Source organism: Scomber japonicus, chromosome 3 (assembly GCF_027409825.1).
Source record: "Scomber japonicus isolate fScoJap1 chromosome 3, fScoJap1.pri, whole genome shotgun sequence".
NCBI lineage: Eukaryota > Metazoa > Chordata > Actinopteri > Scombriformes > Scombridae > Scomber > Scomber japonicus.
This window is the reverse complement of record NC_070580.1, coordinates 15,405,901-15,431,283: the sequence shown is the minus strand read 5'-3', so window position 1 is coordinate 15,431,283 and position 25,383 is coordinate 15,405,901. Positions and strand designations below refer to the sequence as shown.

The following is a 25,383-nucleotide window of genomic DNA, read 5'->3' as shown; positions in this document are numbered from 1 at the left end:
TGCTTTGTGTACCACAAACTAAATTACATTGACGACCATTGTATCTCTTAACCGCAGCAGATATAAAAAATCTATATAGTTGTATATAAAAATGTAACTGACATTGAGCTTGTCAGGATAATATCAATATTTGAGACTTACTAAAATCTGATTGTTAAGATCAGCTGAAAATGCTTTCTTAACATCGAGACTTGACATAGAGCCATAAACATAGAGCCTTGATAATGATCTCTTGGTTGTAATTGATTAAATAATTTCAACCAAGATGTGCACTAAATATTTAAGGGTTAGAATAAAAATAAAAACTTGCCAATGTTTTGTTTGTGTTTAGATTCAATTTCTTTTCTGAAATAGTTTTGTTACCTATTTCCTGACATACAGTACATGCTGATACCAATACAGTATATCTGCAATAAGCGAAGATCAACCGATAAATCGGTTGGCTTCAATAGATACCACTACCACTGTATGCACTGTAGCGCTGAGATTATGTTTGTTTTATAATGGTTTTTGTGTCTCATGTCTTATGTATGTCTATGTAAAACTCTTTGTTGTATGTATCGCCGATGCTTCTTGTGTACCCAAGACAAATTTCTCTCGTGAGAGAGACAATTAAACACTTACTTACTAAGGTTGAGTTATGTTAGTAATTCATTTGTGAGTTATTTGTGTGTTATTTGTGTAAACTGACCCTTTAAACTAGATAAATAATCTGTTATTCACTGACAGCATGTCCCATGAGTCTTAGCCATTTGTATGTTTTAAAGCATCACAAAGTGGTAGTTGATATATGCTAACAAAATAATTGCTGTTTTAGCTTGGTTAAAATGAGATTTTATTGTCCCATACTATTGTACTAATTTAGCTTAGAATAAAGACAGAAAACCCTAGAAACATGTTTCACCTTTTCATATAAATACATTTTGACATGTCATAACAGGAAAAGTGCCGCTAATAACATTAACGATTTGTGTGTTTTATTTAAGTGTCCTGATAAGTCATAATGGTGTGCAAGCTTATACAGTACATGAACCATGGACCTGGAACAACTAAATGGAAAGCAGCCATGATTAATGTTATTAGTTACACCTGTGCTTTTCCACAGTGCAAAAAGAATCAAATACATGGATTGCTATAAGTATACATACATTTTTTGGGGGGGGGATTTTATTTATTTACTTACACAAAATTAGCCGCAACTTCCAAAAAGATATCCAATATTTGTGTATGTAGGTACATAATTCTATTCTATTGTAAACCTCAGTAATGCTGTGTCCTTTCCCTGCAGACTCTGGCATATGGAGACATGAATCATGAATGGATAGGGAATGAGTGGTTGCCCAGCCTTGGTCTGCCTCAGTACCGATCCTACTTCATGGAGTGTCTAGTAGATGCACGCATGCTGGACCACCTGACCAAGAAGGATCTGAGGAGCCATCTCAAGATGGTGGACAGCTTCCACAGGTCTGCAGCTAGAACAATTAGCTTAGTTGCTGTTTGATCAGCCACCTCTTTCATCTGCTAACTAGATACATTAGCAATGGAGATGAGAAGGCTAATGATGCATATTTGCTTGTGCTTTTCTATGTGTGGGATATTGTTTGTTTTCTTGTGTGTGTGTGTGTGTGTGTTTGTGTGTGTGTGTGTGTGTGTGTGTGTGTGTATTTTTGCATGTGTGGGTGTGTGCACCAGGGCTAGTCTGCAGTATGGGATTATGTGCTTGAAGAGACTCAATTATGACAGAAAAGAACTGGATCGTCGGAGAGAGGACAGCCAACACGACATGAAAGGTACATTTAAGACATATACACACACACACACACACACACACATACACACACACACACACACACACACACAGCAATAAAGCAAACACACACATGTTCAAACATGTTAACAGTCTCATCAGGCCAGAGTACCACCTAAAGGTTTTGACTTATATTGTCAAACTGGCCTGAGCATCGAGACAGCTGCACCTTTGACTGTCAAAAAGCCAACTGAAGAAAGACCTACAATCTTATGATCCAAAGCTCCACATACCAAGATTGGTCCACACATACACACGCACACACACATACACAGATCTAGCCAGCCCTGTCGCCCTTTTGACCTTGAGTTCTGCACATGAACTTGATTCAGCTGTCGTGTCAAATCAGAATCCTGCCCTGTTTACACACATACACACACATGCACACACACCGCCTGTTCCAACTTGGAAAGCTGGCTGACAGCTGTGCTTTAAATGAACAAAGGGAGTGTGCCAGTGAGTTGACACTATGCGGACATGCACATTATCTCTTTATCTCTCTCTCTCTCTCTGTGTTTCTAGCTTTCGTACTCTAAATCAAGTCACTCCTATTTAGTGGTAATGATGCATGTTGAGAATCTATATGATATTGTGCTACAGCAGCATGAGTTTGAGCCACTGTTCTTTGTTTTAGATGTGTTGGTGTGGACCAATGAACAGGTGATCCACTGGGTCCAGTCCATTGGTCTAAGGGAGTATAGTGGCAACATGTTGGAGAGCGGCGTTCATGGAGCGCTCCTCTCTCTGGACGAGACGTTCGACTACAGCAGCCTGGCACTCATCCTGCAGATTCCTATGCAGAACACACAGGTGCCTACAGTGGAAAACTCATAGTTGTTAAGCATGCAATGATTGAAACAGAGAGAGACATTCAGCTCAGTGTAGAAGACATGATTTGCTCTTATTTTTAAAGGCAGTTTGGTCCATTTGTGTCATAGCATATTAGTTAAAAACCCTCAATTTGCACCAATGATGTTTGTTTTTTGTTTAATTTGTATCATAAAATCTCACATATTCAACACTTTTTATCCAGTACTTTATGCTCGTGGGAGGCATTTTGGCCTTTCTGCAGCCAGTCCATCTTCTAACAGTCACACTGTTTGAGGTTTTTATGAGATCGGCTGATTTACTTTTTGTTGGCGCAATGGTTTGTGTACAGTCAGCATTTCCCTCTACTGTCGGCTACATGGTGCCAAGATTTACCTCTGATTGTTTTTAGCAGTTCAACAGAAAACTCAAGCAGGCTGTTCTAGTTTACTCCTGTTTATCAGAGGAATTCATTCTAATCCTATGGACATTGGACATATTTTGCTCACAGCTCCATTGTATCATCTGCTCACAGATGTTGTGTTTGCTGTTTCTCAGGCACGGCAGGTTCTTGAGAGGGAGTTCAACAACCTGTTAGCCTTGGGGACCGACCGACGACTAGAGGAGGTGACCTTACAAGCTGCTGCTTTGATCAAACCCAATATTGTTGAAAATGGGCCAGTTGTCTGACCTGACTTTTCGCTCTGTCCCTGCAGAGTGGCGATGACAAGTCTTTTCGACGGTCTCCATCGTGGCGTAAGAGGTTTCGGGCACGTGAGGGAGGGACAGGCCTGGGGATGATGGCAGGCTCCATGGAAACTCTGCCTGCCGGTTTCCGTATGCCCTCTATGTCCATGCCGCCTTCTGTGAATTTGATGCCCAAGAAGCAGCTGCAGCCTGAAGGTGTGTCACAATACTAACCAAAGTGCTCAGTCCTTTGTATTTTTCTGTGTGTATCTATGTGCTTACCATTCTCTCAGCTTGTCCTGACTGACTAACTGCATGCTGTGTCCTCTCTGTCCTGCTGTGCTCAAAACCCCTCTCTACCATGTCCTCTCAAGCTCCTCCTCCGGCGCCCCCGAGACTCGACCCCTCGGCAGTGCGGACCTATTCATGCTAACTCCTCTCTGCTTACTAACAGGAGCGCTAATGCTAACAGGTAAGCTAACAAAACATCACATGAAACTGCTGAACTTACAGCATTGTCCAGCTGTGTGGCATGACGCAGGAATGAGGCAGCACTTGTACCAGGCTAATGTACTGATATGGGTATCTGGTTGATTTGGGATCTTTTAGCTGATAAACTGTGGTGTAAAATGTGTAATGTATTACTCCACAGAACCACAGAACAAGAAACTAAAAGTGTGTGAATAAATCCATCAGGTGGATACAAACATGGCTCCAAATTAATGCCAGTGTTGCTCCATGTTTGCTAACACATTTACCATAATGATTTCAATTCAGCTCCTTCCACTAATGGAGCTTTAATGGACCAATGTGTAGGATTTAGTGGCATTTAGCGGTGAGGTTGCAGATTACAACCAACTGAATATCCCTTTGGTCCCCCTCCCCTTCCAAGTATGTAGGAGAACCTACGGTGGCCATGAGACAAAAAGCCCTCTTTAGAGCCAGTGTTTGGTTTGTATGTTCTGGGATGTAACATGGCAGGCTCCATGAAACCTCACTATGTAAATGTAAAGGGTTTCTAAGATAACGAAAACAATTATTCTTGTCGTTAGTTGATGATGGTAATTTGTTAGATGTCACTAAATTCTACAAACTGCACCTTTAAAGAATACATGTGGTCAAACAAACCCCATTTTTCATTTTTCACCCACTTTCTCATATGTGCTGTTACTACTTTAGTATTAAGTCATAAACAGGTACCATAGTTGATTTTTTGAGTCTTTCTCTTCCTTTCTTTAAGTCTTTGTGCTGATGTAATACACCAAATGTGTATAAATCTGCACCAGAAAAAAAGTCCCCAAAAATGTACTGTATAGTCACAACATGCTGGAACCATTAATTTACACAGCAGAAATAGTCCATACATCACGACACAGTTCCACCAAAAGTCGATAAGCAATAATATTGAATTATTACTTGGCCTATCGTTAAGGTCTGCTAGTACTTGAAGGATAAGGCAGGCCATTTTCTTTATTTTTCTTATCGTCAACAAATCTCATGTGCAGAGCCAAACCAACAACAAAATTATCCAACTTACAAGAAAGGTGTGTATCCAAAACCTGATAAATCATATTCCTCTGTGCCGTAGACCTTTGTTCTCATCCACAACTATTAAAAACACATTTGAGAGCTGCACCATTGTACTGGGTTCATCCCAAAGGCAGTGTCTACACCAGTTTGTTTATACATGGCTCAAAAGACTAATAATGGTGATCACGTTTTCATTCTCAGGAGAGTAGTTACATATAGGGTAGACCCCAGGAATGTAGTTTCATTTACAGAGCTTCTCTAGCTCCTTGTGCTACTTATCTCAACCTTTTGACTTTGTACTTTATTGTAAATTTCTTAAAGCACTTCAGTACAAAGTCAAGATATTGTCACTACAGTAGCCATTGCCTTCAGGGCAAAGGAACATCTCACCCTAACCCTAACCCTAACCCAGGGCAACGGAGCAGCTCATTGACATGTAAAAACTTAGGTCTATAGCATAGATAGAGAAATACAATATATCAGACTTTGGATACACACACAATACTTAAGTAGCATCAGTTCATTTTTGGTTTGGCTCTGCACATGATTTTGACCATAAGAAAAATATAGATTGCCAACATTATCCTTTCATAGGTTCAAGGTAAGTTTTTAGTGTGATATGGTTCAGAATGCTGTTTCAGTGTATCTTCAACCTGGTAAAAGAATAATATACTGTGTCGTTAGTATATTTTTTTTGTGTGGGGATAGTTTAGTTAGGCATTCATGGGCTTTTGTCAATTTATGTCTGGGAAGTTATACAGTAATTTAAATATCTGCTTTCTCCCAATCTGACTTTCTTAATCTTTTTTCTGTCCTCCAGTGCATTCTCATTACCTATACGGACACATGCTTGCGGCCTTTTGAGAGTGATATGCCAAATCTGGAGAGGGACACCTGGGTGCCAGAGGGTGTGTGTGGGGGGGGGTAGGCTTCACCGCTAGCCCCTTTGCTGCCCAGCCTCACCTCCCAACTTTCACCTCTCACTTCTCCTTCGGACACGTGCAATACAGAGGCCTAACTCTGACCTTTGAACTCCGAGAGTGCTCATTGGCTGCGCTTGCTGCTGTAAAGGAGACTCATCCTGGTCTCCCCCAGTTTACCCTAGTGCTCCCAGTAGCCTTGTTGTTGTGGTGTTGTGCTCCTGCTCCCTTGGTCTCAGCTGTGGGTTCTTGTCCTGGTTCTAATAGTCTCAACATGTCCAAAGTCCAAACCAATCTTCCTCTGTCGTCACGTCCTTGGCAACACAAGAGTTGGTTTTTAAAAAAATGAAATATTTAGGATGATGACTAGTCATTGATTTGGACTTGGGCGTGATGAATACTTGTATAAATGGCAGATCCCACTGCACATTGCCCCTCTACCGGTTATGCAAGGTATTACTCATTTATCGTCTCTGTACATAAAATGGATGACTTATGTTTTTTATAGAAATATTATATATATATATTGGAAATATATATGGAAAATAATCTAATATCATTGCTGTATGAAACCCAATGCCCTGTATTCGATAGTGACTGTTCTCTCTCTTCCTCTTTCTTTCTCTTTCTCTCTGTGACGGACCTTTGTGTGTCTTTTGCCGTATGCTGTAAGTGTGTGAATCGTTAGTGGGAGGGTCTCACTAAGGCGGGGTGTGTTTCTACAAGGACTCTTCACAGGTTCATGGGTCCAATTTCAGACTTCTCTCTTTGCTCCTGTACTTTCCTTTCCCTTCCTCTTCTTCCTCCTCCTCTTCTTTTTGACACTATGTAGCTGTTACCTCTCCTCTCTCCGCCTCTCTCGCCTTCTGTATGATACTATGTAGCCTAGAGTAGAGAGAATCCTTTAATATGAAGAGTGTGTGTGTGTCTGTGTGCGAGTGAGCGAATGATATTCTGCTTGAGACTTGTAGAGAATTTGCGTGCGAAAGGCCGACCCCAGCAATGTGACCATGACTTTTCTCTGTGGATGGGTAGTGTGAACACTGTAGCTCCTCCCTGTTGATTCCTGACTTTTCTCTCTAATCAAACTGTAAACTGCTGCTCAACATCAGCCAATGACATCCACATGAAACTGCTCCAAGTGACAGACTTGTCGAATCCTGTCACGTCACCTCCCATTTAGTTGCCATGGAAACGTGCCACTGAGCAGTCGGTACTCTTGGCTGGCCAACTCCTCATCCAATGAGAACACAGCATATGAACCAGTGAAGTGCTGGATGGGTGTACAATCTTTTTTTTTTTATTTTACAGTTTTTTCAAGGTGTCTAAAAGGTGTAATGTGCTATGTGGCAGCTATGAGTACTGTGTCTTTATTCCAGGTGTGAAACAATGCTGACAAATCAAGATTTTATTATTTGGCTATTTAAAAAGTGTACTGTATTTATGACACTATATAGACATAAGTAAAGCTGTTTTTTAAAGATCTTGTGTGTTGTGTTCCTTTTGAAATCACAGAGTCTCATTTTAATTGAAGGCAACAACAGACAATGTATTGAAAATGGTCTTTATTGGACAGAAAATATTACTTTTCAGAACATCTACAAATACACAACAATCTTAGTTATAAAAGTCAAAAATAAGTTAGCAAAAAATAAAAAATAAAATGGCAAAACCACTCTGTAGAAAAAGGGAACGTATTTACATCACTAGCATTCATAACCAGTTTAAATTAAGCAGATCTTGGTCAAAACTGCCATGGTACATATTGGCCCCACAAATAAACTCATGTTTTTTTAAGCATTAAAAACACACACAAAAAAAGAATGAAAGATCAGGGAAAGGTTTCGAAAAAAGAGGAAAACTTAAATTAAGTAAGGAGAAAAAACAGGCTTTGTCATTCCTCTGTGGCTCTATTAGACTGGCCGTGAGCCTAGCAGATACCACACTAGTAACTAGGTGTTGGGTTCATGCAGCAAAGTCCTTGAATCTCTAGTTAGACTAAGCTTGTGTGGCTCTGATAGACCGGTCTGGACTGCAGGATAAGGCAGGGAATAAAGGGAATAAGGCCTCATTGTAAAAAGGAGGAATTCAGTTAGGCTATCAGAGCCTTTGATCAGCAGAGCTACGATTCTGATAAATCACAAATTTGAAATTTAGCATGAGACAAAACACAAAACACAAATAATCTGAGCTGAAAAATAAGTTAAATTTGTATTTGGGATTAGTTATCAGTCTACTTTTCCAATTATCATTTTGCTTTGTGTTAGTGGCACTTGTGTGCTCCTATGGGTCCTCAGTGTGAAGGGTCTATTTGGGAATGTCCACAGGAAAGGCCACAGCTCCGTCTGCTGCAGTAATGCTGTCCACGATGGAGGTGAGGGCTTGCATGTTTCCCTGCTCTGGAGAGTCAGCAGCACTCAGGAGATCTGCAGAGAGACCCAGTCACATATTTTAGTATCCGACCGAGGGCGTGCTGAGCTGATGGTGTTGTGTAATGACACTGTGTGTGAACTGTACTCACCCTCACTGCTGTAGCTTTGTGTGCACTGCTCGGGAGTGCTGCTCCACTCTGGGCTGCTGCAGCAGGTGCTGCCAGAACTGGGCTCACTTGACGACGACACCTGTTACCATGGAGATGCACACACAGAAGTTGCTGTCAGTCACTTGGTGTTATGACATGGCACACCCCACCCCACACACAGATAGAGTAGTATAACGCTACACACACAGCACCAATGCATCCTGTGACCCCTCAGAGGCAAATGTACACCCAGAACAATCTCTCAACAAGAGAAACAAGACTCCATCACAAAATACAAATAGAAGTCATATTGTATAAGACTTCCTGTAACATGAAAACCATTTGACATGCACATTCAGTTACATTTTGGCAACTGGGTAAGTCTGTTTTACTAGATTTTGGCACCTGTCTCATCAGTTTGTTTCTGGGGTCTCCTAGAATCTTCAACCTGTCAAAAGCCTTCTATCCTCCTAATACCTTACAACTGAAAACTGGATTATAACTTTAAAACCTCTGAAAAGAATTACAAGACACTGACAGGAAATGCATGTTCAATCTGTGTCTGAATACATGAATTAGCTTATCACTCCAGCTGAAACCTCAAAACTTAGCCATGGTGATCAACTCCAATGTTAGTTTTCACACATTGTACTTGGACTATTTTCCTCCTTTATCCACCTTTCAGGTCTTGCCTCTCTTCAACTATTGCATTGTGTCTCTTCCCTGTTTTTCTTTTCAGTGTTTAATATGTGACCTTCTGCTTCTCCTCATCCCTCTTGTGTCCTACTCACTCTGGGTTGGGCCGGGCCAGGTCGATAGTGCAGTCCCTGCTGTCCTGTCTCTGTGTCCTGCTGGTTGAGGGAGGACACCAGGGCCTGCAGCCTTTCAATATACTGGATGGCACTCCGCAAGATCTCCACCTTGGGCAGCCTCTGATTGGGGTTCATCAGGGTGCTCCTCTTCAGAGCATCAAAAGCCTCGTTCACCTTTTTCAGGCGTCTCTTCTCCCTCAGTGTGGCTGCTCTCCGGCGGTCCATGGTCACTGTCTTCCTTTTGCACAGCTTGCAGGCCCAAGGCAGGCACTGACCCGGGCAGTGGGGCTCGGAGTGAGGTGACATGCTGGATGGAGAGGCTTTGTCCTCTGTTCCTGTCACCCCAACTCCAACACCTCCAGACAGAGTCCCACACAGCCCCATCATGGAGTTCCTGTCCTGGTAGCCACCTTGGTCGTACCCCCCGGGTAGGCGAGAGGGGAAATAGCTGTCCCCTCCTTCATAGAAGCGCTGGTCAGGGAAGAAGTAAGGGTTGGTCTCAAAAAGCTCCATGCTTGGACAGCGCTGTGGTCTGAACGTGAGGGGGCAAAGATCCCTGCTTCCCCTGGAAATGCTCTACTGTATGTGCTCTTCGGTCCTGCGCCTGGAGCGTGTGTCGGAGTGTACGTATGTGTGTGCCTGTCTTGTCCCCGGCCTGAGTTTGTGATGAGTGGAAGACGTGTGGAGAACAACTGGTGTGGAGCAACTGTAGGCTGGCATTTAAACCCCTCTGCCTGCTGCAGGATCACAGGGTTAAATTTAGCACGAGCCCCCAGAAACCTGACACGACGTTTAGCTGTTGCTGCACATCTACACTTCACATCTCTGTTGGGCCCTGCTCTCAAGGGCTTTAAGGCCCGATTGTGTGTGTGTGTGTGTGTATGTGTGTGTGTGTGTGTGTGTGTGTGTGTGTGTGTGTGCGCGTGCGTGTGCATGTGTGTGTGTGTGTGTGCATGTGTGTGTGTGTGCGTGTGTGTGTGTGTGTGTGTGTGTGCCCTTGTGTGTGTCTTAAGAGGCCAGGATATGATCAAGTTGCCGTGGAAATGGGAGAGATAACCTCGGATCAAAGATGCCTGTCTTAATGAGCTAATCCCAGACTTGCGTCTCCCTCCATGACACCATACATGAAGTCCCCTGCCATGGGGATGGAGGAGGGGGCCGGGCAGTAGGGACAGTCTAGAGACAGCTGTCACTTCTACTAAGGGCCAATGATATGCAATGACAAGAAGTTGTTTGTCTCCTAGTTCTTTATGGTAAGGAAATGAGGCCAGAGATTGTTGTTTACTCTAAACTAGGTCACAAATAAATACTTCACGCCTGTTGTGACTGAAGCAATGTCAGCTTCAGAATGATCGTCGAGATTCATCCTACTGTAAATATGTAAAAGCTTAGACAGCATAAAAGCTCTTGCCGTTGCTGCTGGATCTTGGTTTTATGTAATCACATTCATATCTGCTGACTTTCTTTCTAAATGATTACACTGTGTGATGCAAGTGATCTTCCAAGCTAAACTAGACTCAGTATCAAACAGGCCTGTGCAGGAATGAACAGCACCGAGTTGTCACTTGCTTCCGTTACTCTCAGAAACCAAGGGGACAATAATAAGACGACCTCACTGGGGAATTGGCCTTCGTTGTCCTGACCGCTTCCTGCCAGTCTTAGCGTTAGTCTGGTCATCAAGTGTTAATCTTTCCAGGACATGTCTCACCTCATAGCTCACTGGCTAATTCAGACTGGCTTCCGCTAGCATGGACAAACAGCCAAAACACACACTTCTGTCAGCAGGGCATGGAATGACAGGCATAGCATGAGATGTGTTACATCCCCGTGTACCCCATGTCTCCTCCATAGATTTATCACAGTAATATTCATATCTGGCAGAAAGTGTTTGACGGAGAAAGGAGGACTGTGGAGATCCTTGATGCGTACCACTGGCAACAACACATCAAGTCCAGCCTGGAACACATGTCACATGTTGTCTTCTCTCTTTTTCTTAATTTCTTGACTCACCATAATAAGTCAGCAGATTCATATTTTGTTATAACCAAAAGAAAAAGTGATATAATGGTGTGCATTATTTTCCAGCTCTTGAAATTGGTTAGATTATATGTGACTGTTGATTTTGTCCCCTATCATTTTTATTGGAAGCATAATTGGAAAGGATCTCTTCATGATTGGTATGTACAAGAGGAATAATTACATCACCTGACAAATTGAAAATGAAAAATTGTGAACCTGTCCTTTAATCGGTGCTTTTTTAAAGGCAGATGCTCTGGAAAGATCGACCATTTAAGCCTACATACAGTTTGTTAAAATACACAGACAAGTGAGAGTGAACAAGATGGCCATGTCCACCAATTTTTCAGTTCACTTATATTCATTCTTTTACTTAATTTTTCTTCAATTTTGGATTATAATCAATCAAGTTATATTCTACTATGATTTAAAACTAAAATGACTTGTGTAAATCATTCAGTGGTCAATGGTGATTGAAATAATTTCATTCCGAGTCGTATGAAATGATACAAAGACAGATTTTGGAGTGGGTGCCAGGCAGTAGTTGCAGTGGGTGGTGGTCTAGTCCTGGGCTTGGATCCTGATTTTGGGGTTGAGGCAGAGTGAAGAGTCGTAGCTTGGCGCAGGGTTGCGGTGGGCTGTTAGTCTGTGATGGATAGTCACTGATGGTGGAACGAGTACAAAGACGGCTGTGTTGGACGCGGGGGTACAGCAGGGAGGGGGTCTGCAGTGTGTCAGAGTCACTCATAACCCTCTGTCATCTTAACCCATTGTCAGCAGAACCAGAGAACTGTGCCCACGTGTGTGTGTGTTTCTATATGTGTGTGTGTGTGTGTGTGTGTGTGCGTGTGTGTGTGTGTGTGTTGTGATGGTTGAAGTGTGAGGCACACTTGTGTTTTGCTTGAAGAACAAGTCCCCTCTCAGCATTTTGGAGTGAACACTTGACATGCAGTGAACTGGGGTAGATTGGGTGCTTAATTACCGTTTGTAGATCTCTTCCTTCCTCAGTTCAGTCAGTCTAGATTAAACCTAATGACCCACATGTAGGAGATTACACAAAATAAACATTTTAATATCCATAATCACTATATTAGATTTGTAAAGTAACCATCTTATAAGGGAACAGATACAAATGTAAACAAGAGATAGTTGTGTGATGTTTATAAAAGTAGAATCCAAATTATAAATTATCTAAACTGGAATGCTTATTTTATATGGAAGTGTGTGTGTGTGTGTGTGTGTGTGTGTGTGTGTGTGTGTGTGTGTGTGTGTGTGTGTGTGTGTGTGTGTGTGTGTGTGTGTGTGTGTGTCATAGGCTTCTTTTGGGAGAAATTTTAGACTTAAAACCAGTTTATTGGGGAAAACGTGTTCCACTGGGGGAAAAAGTCAGGCAAGGAAATGAATGTAAGTCTAAGTAATGTCCCCAAAAGTGACGATGATCTGATATGTGTGAGCATGTTTATGTGTGTGTGTGGACCAGGGATTGCCCTGTCACTGGCAACACTGTTCCACTTCTCTTCAGTGACAAGCAGCAGCACATTGCAGGACAGCTGAGCTGGAAAGAGGAGGGGGAAAAGAGGGGGGAGATCAGTCCTCCTCACCCCAGGTTAGCCTCAAGATCATCACTGACCTGGAGAGCTGTCGTGTGAGCACAGCCGGGAAATCTCAGACGTGTAACAGGAGAGTAACACAACAACAGTGAAGGAGTGTTGATTAAAGGTGGATAAACTAGGATCTCGATCCAGTGACATAAGATACAGTAACCACTGAGTTAGACTAAATTCAATTAAATACATTATTTTAAAGGTCCTTATTTTCATGAAAGACCTATGTAATTTATTGAATGTATTTTATGTTCTATGTAACAAGTATGGGGAAAATAAAGACATTGTTCTGAGACAGCTGACTTTATTTAGTTGTGTGGAGTTAATAAGCTGCTGTTGAAATCTTTCCTTAAAAGAATAGCTAAAGAAAAAGAGGTTGATTTAAACTCATGAATATTAATTCATTATCCATCCATCCACCCATTATCTGAAACTTTATTCCTCATATTTGCTGAATTGTGTGCTCGCCTATAAACATATGTTGCTCCTTTATGTGTTCAGCAACCAGCAATTATTTGGAAATAACTGGAAGTGTACCAATTGAACACTGTTTCCATTTGACCTGCAATTATGACATAATTACACACCCATCATCATCATTTCCAGGTTCCCTCCAGAGAATTTACAACTACATGAATTCATTTCTTGGAAAGTATTAGGAAACTATAAGATCTACAATACAGTAAAGAAAAATAGTCAGTTATTGATTCACAAGGGAATATATATTTTCAATCTGACCATGTCTCAGAAACAGTGAAAACATATACGCACATACTCATTCATGCCACTTTTTTGAACCCTTTTTTGTTGTTATATATCTTTAAAAACACACTTTACTATAGATTGGATTAATTAATGAGTACTTAATGCAGCTGATCATCATTAATGTTAACAAAATCACATGGTGAATCTCAATGCTTTTACTAAAACAGTGATTTTATAAAATGTACATGGTGTTACCCTTCACTGCCTCCTTGCATACATGGTGTACATGGTCGTGGTTGGAGCAGCAGTAACATGGAGTAAAGATTTTATAGAAACTGAATATGAAACTGCTTGGAGTGTTTCTGTTCGTCCTGGCGTGCAGATCTCTATTTGAACTCTGCACTCAGTGCAACAGGACTCGTTAAGTGCTTTTTGGGAGAGGACATGGTCACCATAGTGACAGCAATAGATGCCCATGTCTGTTGCCTCAGAGACCACTTCTATACTGTCGCCACGATAACGGCATGTCCATTAATAAACCATTTGATGGCCGTTTTTTAATATCACAATGCAGCCTCTTTTTCAGATCATAATTATACTGACTACACAACATTAATAGTGAAAGATGACAAAAGAATCCTCTCAGTTGATCCAATACAACACAATGAAAGCATATCAATCTCTTTAATACTCTGAAGGAAATGAATGGGAGCAGTCAGAGCAGATTACTACAGTCCCATGCTCATCTGCTCCTCTGTTTCTGTTGAGTAATGAACCTTACATAAGCTGCAGTGCTGCACTGTTTGACTGATGCCTAAAGGTGATGTGACACTACTACAGCCTGGCTAATCATCAGGAGAATACTCCCATTCATTCCTATTCAGAATGAAGTGGCCCACCTGTGTTTTCACAGGGCTCTAGAGGCCTGGAGAAAGCTTTCTAAGTCAGGGGGAAACAGTAGTCCTGTAGCCCAGCCATGCTTCTGCTCACTGGGGCTTTTATCACAGAGTAATCCCCTACAACAAACAGAATGGGCGGCATGTGCATACGCAGCTGTCGCAGTCTTAGTGCAAGTGGTGTCATGTTAAATCACAGGAATGGACTGAGCCCCTGAGCCATCCACTGCCCTTCCCTCTACTGGCATCCCAGTCACTGCAAGGCTCCAGCACACATAGACAAACACACATACATGCCCATACCTACGTACATAACCCACTTCCCACTAACATACTTTAGAGCACATGGTAGCCCTAAAGTTATTCACTGTCAATAACCTGTGGCCCACTGCTCCAAACATCCACATATTCAAGTAACGCCAAAGTATTATGACACAACAATCATCGCAGGCTTCATAACAAAGCATCCATTTCTTTGAGACTGCCAGTCTCACATCAGTCGACTAGAAAGGAATCTGACAAGGTAAAGCTTGCCCCTCATAAAAATCTATCCAGTTTAATCTGTCCAATTTAATGATGGCAATTCACACCTAGATGTTGCCCTAGTGTAAACCACAATCAACATAGCTACTCTAAGAGACGTGGCTGAATCCTGTCTGAGGCCAGTAATGTGTATACGCCTGCAGAGTGATGTTGTGAGATTTGAGTGGACAGCTATGCAGGAGCTAGCCTGACTCCAAGTCAGTCAAGCTTTTCAATATCATCCTCCATATCTGGCAAGCTCCACTCTGCTTCTCCTTGTTCCACTCAGCTCACCTTAAAGGATAGGTTCACAGTCTTTTTAAAAGTCTTAAAACAATAGTCAGGTGGCTGACGAAGCTGAACAGGAAAACACTGTTCATCAAGATTTTTTTTTACTATAAAGACTGAAGATACACAATTTATTTGTCTACTCAGATTTCAAAGGCCTTATAGTATCTTCAGAGAAACTTTCCGCTCAAAAACAAGAATTGTGGATTTTGGTCCCCATCATTTACATTGTATATACATTTGGAGGGGGTCTTCTGATGGTCGGTATGAATAGGAGTAATAATTGCAGCCAGCAAAACCTGTTTAAATGTTATTTTGACAATCGACAGTTGTTTTAAGGCAGTTAAAACATTTATGAGCCTATCTGTATCATTACCTGTTTCCCCCTCCCCTATTATGTCTACTCTAATCTCTCTGTCTTTATGTCTTTGTCTTGTTTTTCTCTGGCTCCACTGACCTTCTCCCATGTCACCAGTGGGACAAATTTAGCGGGCTGGTTTCTGGAGCGACCAAATAGTCGGACACAACAGAGAGAATGTGTGTGTGTGTGTGTGTGTATGGAGGTGAGAAAGGAAAGGTCCTGACCACACAGATAGAGTTACAGATACTCAGACACACAACCAGAAGAAAGCAAAAGAGGGTAAACAGGCTGAGACTCGCCATACGGGAGTTATGCAAACAGAGGTCACAGGAAAGTGACACAGAAATTATTTATGTATTCATTTTTTATTTTATTTTTTTAAAGGGAAAAAAGTTTAAAGACAATTCATACTGAATTTCATATGATTTGGGATTCCCTGTTCACTTTTTAGAACCCTTTTTGTGTGCATTTGTTTTTACTCCCTTGTTATTGTGACTAGAATATTGAACTTGCTTAATATGAGCAGTTGCAAGGGGGGGATTTTGTTATTTTGAAGGTGGTTTGAAGGGGAATTGAAAGTAATTAGGGTTAGGGTTAGGTGACTTAGGTGCTTCACAACTCTGTTAATAGACAGTGAGAGCAATACAATGATAAAAATGGTCAGAGGTATTGGAGCAATGTTCAACTCATTGCTTCCATCCTAACTATTTTCCCTCTAGGAAGTATTGCCTACGCCATAGGGGATAAAGGGAGAATGTGTGAAGTTATTCTGGGATGTTGGGATGGAGATACTGTTGCCATGGAAACATGCAGATCCCCTACCACTCCCTGGGCCATGCCATTCTGGAGCTGCCAAGCTCCGAGTGCCATGTCACCAGGGGTGTCATACCATTCCCCATCTCTACGCTGTGTGACGTTCCAGATGCCTCAGACAAAGCAGTATGCCATTCTTGAATTTAGATGCAGTGAGGAGAAACATTTTTGGTATGGCTGTTATGATTGTTTAGTACTGTAATGTACATCACAGTGAGGACAGAAACACCTATCCATCTCCCAGCTAAGTGCTGTGTGTTGTTGTTTCTACCTGGAATTGTGCCCTCTATAAAACTGCCCCGTTCAAAGAGCTTATAAATAGTTTTGTCCTCTTTTGTATGAAAGTCTTGAGTGATTTACCCATGTGGTTTCAGATGGAGGAGAGATTCACAGGGGACTTTCCAGGCAGGGAATATCCCCTAATGAGTTATCAGTACCTAAAAAAACCCAGGGGTAAAACAGTCACAATATTTATGCACACATTAAGAGAGCAACAGTTTCAGTGTTACATGTACAGTAGAGGGGTAGGGTGTCTGCACCACTTGTCGACAAGAGGACAAAAATAAGGCAGACGCAAGTAAGTAGAACAGTGAGTAAGCAGAGGAGGGACGCAGGTGCTGGACCCCAGTCAAGAAGGAGGACACATGACAGCTGGCCTGTCATACAATGACTTATTCTTTGGCGCACACGCACACACACACACACACACACACACACTTCTCTTTGCCAGTGGGTACTATACATCAACTGCCCTCCTGTTAAGCAAGTTAAGTGATTTAAACAATTAACATCCAACTCTTTAGTGCTTTACAAAAGAACTTTTATTCCACGACAAGTAGAAAAAAAACAACTATATTCACTGTACCATGTTTGATCACATTGTAGTTTTAATGTCAATAATTAACTCTGAGCCAGTAACACTGGTATAACATGATTCATATGCCACTGTGTTATGAGGTCTGTTTATAGAGGAAGTTAATTTCTCTAGGTGCACAATGATGGTGATACATACAACAGGCTACATTTATCTTTTATAGCTTTAGCTCTCACACAGGCTCAGTGCTGTTCTAGTCACGAGTAAGCATGCTCTATATACTGTATGTATTACGTTATCACTGATACTGTACAGCCTCTGTGGGCAGATACAATATTGAGACTTCTCCCCACCTGCTGGCAGAAACGTTCAGCACAAGTAAAGAGCAGACTGAAAATCTATGAAGCTCCCTGTAAGTAAAGCAGAGCCAAGAATTAAATGCTTTCCGTCACTGAACATCTTATGTCTTAGCTCTGTATAGCATACTGTATTTATAGACAGCTCACACTCACTCAAAATAAGTATTAGCACTGTGGTCCAGCAATACAATCATCAAATAATGCAATAAAGAACAATCTAAATAAAATCTATCATATACAAATTAAAGTTCAAAATCATTACATGGCAGTGTAACGCTTAAATCAAACCCCCATCACCCATTAAGTACTATGCAGTGTTTTTCACTGAGGGTACATTTGGTAACTGTTTCCTTAAAGACTTTCTGTATATCTCCTCGAAAACATTTTAGATGCAAATTACATATTAGAACTGTTTAATGTAACAAGTGCAGCTTTTTTAGGCTTCATTGGAGGTGGTCGTCTGAACAATTAAAACAATCATAAATAAATTAAATACAAAATATACAGAAATGTTAATTTATCATAAATTCAAGAAGGGAAGTAAAATGACCTTCTTGAAATTAAACATTAAAATAATCATGGCATAACTCGCTGCAGGCAGAACTGTCATCAGACACGTGACAATTTGTAAATATTGTACACATATTAACATCGAAATACTACCGAGAGAAAAACCCAGTCAACACAAGCTGTGCATTCTCAAGCAGGTTAAATTCAACTCTACTTCTGAAAATATTTTTGTTGAGACAACTTACGCCACCACAGTTGTATTTTACGTTACATTCACTTATGCTGAGCGCGCACTTTTAAAAAAAGAAAAGCTTAGGAGGATACTTTCATGGAAATGCAGCTGTTGATGACAAAAACTTGGTTTTAAGTGTTGTTCTTCCTTCAATCTTGTCTTCATAACTCAAATCAAATCTCAGAGCCACCTAAGAGGATTCACAGGATATAACATTCAATTATTTTTTTACAGGCCTGGAAAATGCTCAAGGCAAAATTCTTGTAGTTACATACCTGCGTTGATTTGTCCATTAATGTCCAGTTGTGGTTTGAAGTGAGCCTACTGAAAAAGAAAATCAAACAAAACTAACAGAACCAAGGCAAGCAATACTAGTTCCTGGATGGCACAATTCAACAAACACAGTAGAAAGAAACAAGAAAATCTTCACAGCCTCAAAAAACAAGGCTTCTGAAATAAGATAATTACATAACGGGCCCACACAAACTCTGCTATCTTATATGACCTTCTCGTAAATAAATAAATACTTTTTTTAATATCCCTTATTTATATGTGTAATTAACTCATGTCCAAGGTTAGATATTTAACAATACTTCAGAGGCAGTGTGATGCAAAATAAACCATGCAATCAAGAGCAAACTTCACCAAGTTCTATACTTTGTGTATATCTGTGGAAGTAAGGTAAGGTAAGGTGCACGTGTTGTGTGTGTTTGTGTGTCTACGGGCAGCGGTTGTGTACCAGAGTGCATGCAGCTGTAAGGTCTAATGTTTGAAAATATGTGTGTGTTTTCTTCCTTAGTAGGTCTGAGTGCCTGACTGAGGTGTGTCTGCTTTTTAGAGGACAAATATCTTAATAACTTTTTGAATTATCTTTCCACATCCCGGACAAGGAGCCTGGAATTTATGTAGCCTCCTTGCACACGGGAAGCAGGTTAGTAGGTGAGCCGTACGTCCATGTATTATATTCCCATTACGCGGTCGCACTCGACAGAGCTTGCAAGGCTCCAACAGTGCCTCAGGCCTAACTTCAACCTCCATTCCTAGACTTTCTTGGCTCTCCCCTCCTGAGAGCTGGTCATCCTTGTGCGTTGCAGAGTGTCGAGGCCCTTTGCCTTTGCCCATAACCATAGTGGGTAGAGGTCTGTCAGCTGTAGAGTGAGAAGGCAGGATGACAGGGTCAGACACTGTCCTGCTGCAGTCTGGGACATCGATGCCTGTATCACTGTCATCTTCCTCGTCATGGGTGGTGAGAGAGCTGCATGCAGGTATGTCAGGGACAGAGAGGGAATGGGCGAGTCGGGGGACATCTTTGTACCAGTTCTTTCGTAGAGCCCAGCAGCGGACACAGTACCTCTGGAGAGGAGTGTTATATTTCCTGCACTCTGTGCACTGCCACGAGTCCTGAGGTAAGAGGTACAAAGAAAGTCACATCCACATTTTTATAAGGTTTAATCCAGCACAACCTAACCCTGCAAAATACAGACGAAAAAAGAAACAGATGATACAGACCTGTGTGGAGATCTCTGTATCCGTGTCATCACTCAGACACTGCGAGTCTTCATCTGGCTCTTCCTGCATCTGAAGACAAAAAGACATCTGATTAGTCAATCTCCATCACCAGCAACAAATGTGATAATGCATTAATCATTGTTTAAGCAAAAATGTCCAAAATTCTCTGGTTAAACATCTCACATGTGAGGATTAATTTATGTCCGTCTTATGTCACACATAAGACATTTGATTACATCTGGGGCACAGGGACAATGTGATGGGTTTATTCTCAATATTTTTTAAACCAAGCGATTAATCTAATAAACATTCGGCAGAATAACCAAAATGAAAATAATCAGAAGTGGCAGCCCTAATATGATTACATTATTTTCACCATCATTGGTAATTCTATACAGTTCTATATTAATCATTTTAACTGTTAAAATGATTTGCACTGCTGAACTGAAAATACTGTTGTGTATAAAACTACAATTGTTTTTGTACCCAACTGTTGCTGAGGCTCAAACTCTTACCTCTCGATCTGCCTTCTCCTCTTTTCCTCCTCCATCATCAATTTCAGGTAGAGTCTCTCCCTCGCCTCCGCTCCCTTCCTCCAATGCAGCCTCTTTCATCTCCACGCTCACCTGTTCACTCTCACCCTCGGTCAGGAACCAGAGGTCGTCTGTGGTGTCCGACACAATGGCTGTGTCCTCCTCCTGTGCACGAGACAGCTGACATATCAGTCAGACCACCACTGTTACTCTCCAATTTATGTCACTTGTCAACAAGAAATTCTGTCTTTAGGCTTGAAAAAATGTACCTTGACCTGGCTTTTGTTGGAACAGAAAATGATAATGCTTGAGATTAACTTATTAATAACACATGAAGTTTCTTACTTGGTTTGTATGGATGTCAGTGGAGCCATTGCTCCTACGGCTGTAGTTACTACGGAGATTACCCAGAAACCACCAGGGCAGGCCAGAGAGGTCCCACTCATCAAGAGTGACATCCAGCTTGGGTCGTTTGCAGGCTGACCGTGGCAGGCCTTCAAGGGAGTCTGTGTATGTTTGGAGTAGTTAAATTCAGCATTTTGAATAGATGTAGTCCTAAGCATACTGCTGAGCTCATTAACTGTTTGGTTACCATCATCTGGCTCCCGAGGTCGCCTCTGGGAAGGGGTCTGCAGGAGAGGCCCATTACTGCCAGCCTCCAGCCCTGCTTTGACCACACCTCCACAAATCTGAAGTGGGAGGACATGTGAAGGGAAAACAAATTAGAATACAGAGCCATGACTGGATACTTGGAGAACTCGCAGCTCCTTTTCAAAGTGGCCCCCTTAGTAATTGGGAGGTGGTTCAGGGAATAAGGGGCTGGGCAATTAGGGTATGGGCCAGTGGGGAGGGAGGTCAAAAAATATCTAACTGTCACTTTGAAGCTGTGTGTGAGTAAAGAACAGAAAGTGCAGATAGGAGAGCCAGTGTACCTGTGTACAATGAATGAACACAAGAGTGTGTTCAAAGAATTTAGTACAGCTATTTCTGTAGTATGTACAAACTTGCTCATAAAATTTACTTACTTATTCTAAGATAGGTTCAATCTTTAAATATGCACAAGACAGAGAAAAACAATAAATGTTGTTATAAAAAGCTTTTGGTATTAAGTGTTGAACACCTTTCCATATAAGAAGAGAAAAAGAAGCAGCAGGAAAGCAGAAAGGAATTATTAGGATGAAGATTATTAAAATAAGATAATTCTAATGCCCTACAAACTATAATTGTATCCCAGCCAAGAGAAGAAAACGTATTCCAATGATGTATGATCATATTTGTAATTTGTAATTTAGCACCCTGGCGTGGATTTAGCACATGCAGCAAATAGAAAATAAACTAACTTATTGGATTCTTTAAGCAAAAATCTGCAGTACATACATGTGGGCATACAGTCGGTGCTACAAAGTGGATTTGGGGAGGGAATCGGAAAGAGGGGTGTAGGAAAATGGGGATGGGTGAAGAGGTTCAGGGTTATTGTTAGGCCTGTAGCTGATCAGGAGCTACGATCCTCCAGTTCGGAGCAGAGAAGAGAACTCTGAGACAGACAGAGACAGTGACTCTGCCCCCCCCATCCACTGGGTGGAGCTGGTGGATCACAAAAGATTGCTGAAACTCCCACCAGACCAGACCAAGGATGGGGTTGTACAGAGACGGTGCCACTCTGTACAGATGCACACCAACGAAGACAGCAGACCATACCCCGCCCCTGCCTCAGTACACACAACCTGACAGGAGCACATTTTAAATCCTAATCCTTTACAAAAAAATCTTCAAAACTGATGTCACAAGGAGGACTACTGATCTCAATCCAGCACTGCTGGTCAGCATGTTACAATTTACATCAGAAGTTATTAATATCTGAACAGCTTAGCACGTAGCATGTGGCTGCTGGTCCTGTCCCTTTGCATTAACAGTGTTGTGTGTAGAGAGGTACTAAAGGTTTGGGGGGGGGTCTCTGTTTCTTCTTAGCACCATGCTTCGGTTTTACCTGACCACGATCCTCCACTCCGCCCTCAACACATTCACGGCCCACAGAAAGATTCTCTGCAGCGTCTGCATTTCAGATAAAACACAGTAACAGAAAAAGGACAACCCCACCCTTTAATAAAAGCATAACACACTCTCTCACTAAGGCCTTCTTTTGTGGATTAGTACTTCAAGCTGGAAAATTGTGTTCTTCTGGTGCCGGCATCCCCGAGCGATGCACAAGAGATGTCACAAGCACTCACCATGTACACAACAAAAAGCTGATTTTAGAGAATCAATGGGATCAAGGCACCTTCACGTCAAAACATACCATGGTAAAGATGCAAATGAAAAATTTAATTAAAACTCAAAAAAGGGAAGAGGAAAAAGACATGATTGAATTTCAAGTCATCAAAAAAACCTGTGCTTACTATAGAGAACATTCATATATTGCTTGTTCTTTGATGGTGTCCCCCAGTATTATTTCACACATAGCATGTATAATACATTTCAGTTATTAAATGAACTGGTCACTTACCAGCACAACCAAGAACCACCAGGTACTTCTGGAGCATTTCATACACCGGTCTGCAAAATGGGAAGATAAGAGATTAAGGTATGCTTCCTTAATTTAGATTTATACAGGTTGAGATATATATTCCAGCATGACTGAGGATTGAACAGAAACATGTTTACCTCGGGTCTTTGACAGAGAAGCTCTCTACTTCCAGTAGCTCTCCCAAAGGGTCATCTTGGCAGTGGACTATGTGCTGCCTCTGTTTGTCATACAGCTGCTTCCCCATGATGTACTGACCCAAGTAGTGCATCACCTAGACAAATCATTGGATATTAAATGTAATAGGGCACCTGAGGGCCCATTTGTAAAATATTGAACCCTGAAATAGCCACTTTTGAGCTAATATTTTATTATGAGCCAAAACAACAGGCTGCATACTGACAAATACCCCATATATTTCAATTATCAGCTCACCTCTTTGAGTGTGAAGACTTCCTCCTGGGCTCCAGCAACACGCAAGATCTGCAAGAGTGGGGCTTTGGGTTGCACCTGGAATAGTCAAACAAAACACAAAACCACTGTTGAGCATCAATTATGAATAATGTTTGCGGATAATTGTGGATGTAATCGTTTAATTATACCTGATTTCCTTCTCCAGGTAGAGTCCTGCATGATGAGCTTGATGCAGGAAGCTGGGCTGATAAGGAGCTCATAGTAAACGAACAAATTCTGAAATCAAAATGTATAGCATGTAAGCTACACCAGACTTCAAATTCACAATATTATCACCTAATGCTGCTGTTTACGCCTGACACCAACGCAAACCCAACAATGTCAACTTGTTGTTAGCCTGAACTATCTGAAATGAAAAAACCGAAATGGAAAAACCAACAATGCCAAAACCCTTTAGAAATCAATTGTCGCAGTTCAGGACTGCGCCAGAAGCTACCAGACAGTTACGCCACCCCACCATTAACTTTTCCTTTTTGTTTTCACAATGCAAGGCCACTGCTCTCGGCTACCCGAGCTAACATTAGATATACGCTCGTTACACTTAGCACAAACAATGCACAACTGAAACCATTACTAGCTGTTTTGCATGTAAATTTTGTGCATCTTGGTAACTTTGGCAGGTGGCAAACCTGGCTAATATAATTAGCAAACGTGTTAGCAAACCGTTACGCCAGAGCTAGCTGTAAGCTAACGTTAGCTGGCGAGCTAACTGTTGAAATAGGTCTCATTGTGATGAATTGACATTACTTCAAAGCATTGTTCCACACGCACTGTTGCCCAAACTCCCAGCCGACATCTTGTAAATACGGGTATCGATGATAAATGTTACGTTTGCAACCCTCGCTAACTCGCAGGTTTGACAGTTTGCCGAACTACAGTTTCAAAACGACAATATTCCGGATGTAGCGTTACATCACACCAGAGAGTGCAGCGCCCCTGCTGACTGCTACAACTCCCACCCCCACCTACAATATGTTGCAGTGTGAACCAGCGTTAAACATACATACATCAACATAAACAAACAAACAAACAAATAAATTAATCTACATATTAATGAAGACGGTTTCTCTCAGACAATGTAATAGACTCCCTAGCCCCAATGGTAAATCAATTTTCCGGATTGAGTTCTTCCACTCCAAACTTCTTGATTTCCCCTCTTAAATGTAGTAGCCTATTTTTGGCAATGACAAACTACATGCTCTACTGATTCCCCTCTCTGTGTGGCATTGCTCATATAATCCTGAGGGATGTCTGCCAATGAAATGTAGTGTTGTGTTTAGTCTGGAGTATCAGCCTTGTCAGGATCAGGTGCTTCTCTTAACTGACCTTTAAACCCATAAATGTGCAGTCCTGTGTTTACTGTATCCCAATTGTGCTGTGGTGACATTTACCACCCCTCTGAGTGAGAAGAGTGGATTAAAAACCAAGTCGAAGTTCCTTTTAGTTTTCTTTATTATCAATCAATCAGAACCCTGCCTAGGTCAGTGGAGACAGAACTTTATCAATTCGAGGCTGCTGAATTAAAGGTGTCCCGAGTCCAATGGAGCCTTCCGTTCTGTCTCTCCTCTCCTCTGTGTGTAAGATCATTTATACAAATGTTACAGCCCATACATGTGTACGTTTTCCTGGGCACGAGCACTCTGCTAAGCCGACTTTTCAACCTTAAAAGGATTCAATCTATACTTGTTTATATTCAAGTTCCAATGCCTTTACTGTCTGACAACTCCCAGATATTAATGGTCATTATACTGGTTGAAACCAGTTTTTATATGAAGACTCTGGCTGTTCTGAACAAAGGTTCATACTAAGGCCTTTTAAAGAAGCAGAACTTTTAGTATTAGAATAATATAAATCTGTAGCAGAAAATACACTACATATCTGCCACTCTTTAGTGATGTTCCTTAAATTATTCCCTTTGCTTCAGATTAACGGAGTAATATGTTCATGATCTCCTACTGTTACAGCCTGTGGACAACCAGTGATCAAATTCTTTATTTGGAAATAACGTGGTGCAATATTTTAAATATTTGATGCTATTTATTGAGTGGGTAATATAAATTATTATCTTCAGTGAACTGTAATTGATAGTGATTGTTTAATAATTGCTTTATTACCTTTGTGTAGCACCTCTGTGCTGTGTCT

The 25,383-nt window shown here is 41.5% G+C and overlaps 3 protein-coding genes across 6 annotated transcripts in view; 1 reads left to right on the top strand and 2 right to left on the bottom strand.

Moving 5' to 3' along the window:
- Window positions 1-5,695, top strand: part of ppfia4 (PTPRF interacting protein alpha 4) — a 53,806-nt gene extending 48,111 nt beyond the window's left edge. The window contains exons 23-28 of the mRNA XM_053315491.1: window positions 1,289-1,464; window positions 1,693-1,790; window positions 2,442-2,617; window positions 3,173-3,241; window positions 3,331-3,517; window positions 5,652-5,695. Of these exons, the coding sequence (XP_053171466.1) occupies window positions 1,289-1,464; window positions 1,693-1,790; window positions 2,442-2,617; window positions 3,173-3,241; window positions 3,331-3,517; window positions 5,652-5,695 (750 nt within the window). The remainder of the gene's footprint in view (window positions 1-1,288; window positions 1,465-1,692; window positions 1,791-2,441; window positions 2,618-3,172; window positions 3,242-3,330; window positions 3,518-5,651) is intronic.
- A 2,313-nt stretch (window positions 5,696-8,008) lies between these two features.
- On the bottom strand, window positions 8,009-9,637 carry myog (myogenin). The gene is made up of 3 exons (XM_053316700.1): window positions 9,064-9,637; window positions 8,273-8,372; window positions 8,009-8,177 (listed from the first exon to the last, which is right to left on the bottom strand). The coding sequence occupies exons 1-3, from the start codon at window positions 9,595-9,597 to the stop codon at window positions 8,059-8,061; spliced, it is 753 nt and encodes a 250-aa protein (XP_053172675.1). The 5' UTR covers window positions 9,598-9,637; the 3' UTR covers window positions 8,009-8,058.
- Window positions 9,638-16,999: 7,362 nt separating this feature from the next.
- Window positions 17,000-24,125, bottom strand: mdm4 (MDM4 regulator of p53). Of its 4 annotated transcripts, none has more exons than XM_053316697.1 (12): window positions 23,971-24,125; window positions 23,370-23,458; window positions 23,203-23,277; window positions 22,908-23,041; window positions 22,750-22,799; window positions 22,234-22,298; window positions 20,839-20,935; window positions 20,592-20,752; window positions 20,229-20,426; window positions 19,714-19,782; window positions 18,480-19,605; window positions 17,069-18,394 (listed from the first exon to the last, which is right to left on the bottom strand). In XM_053316697.1, the coding sequence occupies exons 2-11, from the start codon at window positions 23,439-23,441 to the stop codon at window positions 19,039-19,041; spliced, it is 1,488 nt and encodes a 495-aa protein (XP_053172672.1). In that variant the 5' UTR covers window positions 23,442-23,458; window positions 23,971-24,125; the 3' UTR covers window positions 17,069-18,394; window positions 18,480-19,038. The 4 variants fall into 4 exon arrangements, with proteins under 4 accessions (XP_053172673.1, XP_053172672.1, XP_053172670.1 ...); XM_053316695.1 differs by having other exon boundaries at window positions 23,370-23,457; window positions 23,989-24,125; XM_053316699.1 differs by having other exon boundaries at window positions 20,229-20,411; window positions 23,370-23,457; window positions 23,989-24,125.
- Between the last annotated feature and the right edge of the window lie 1,258 nt (window positions 24,126-25,383).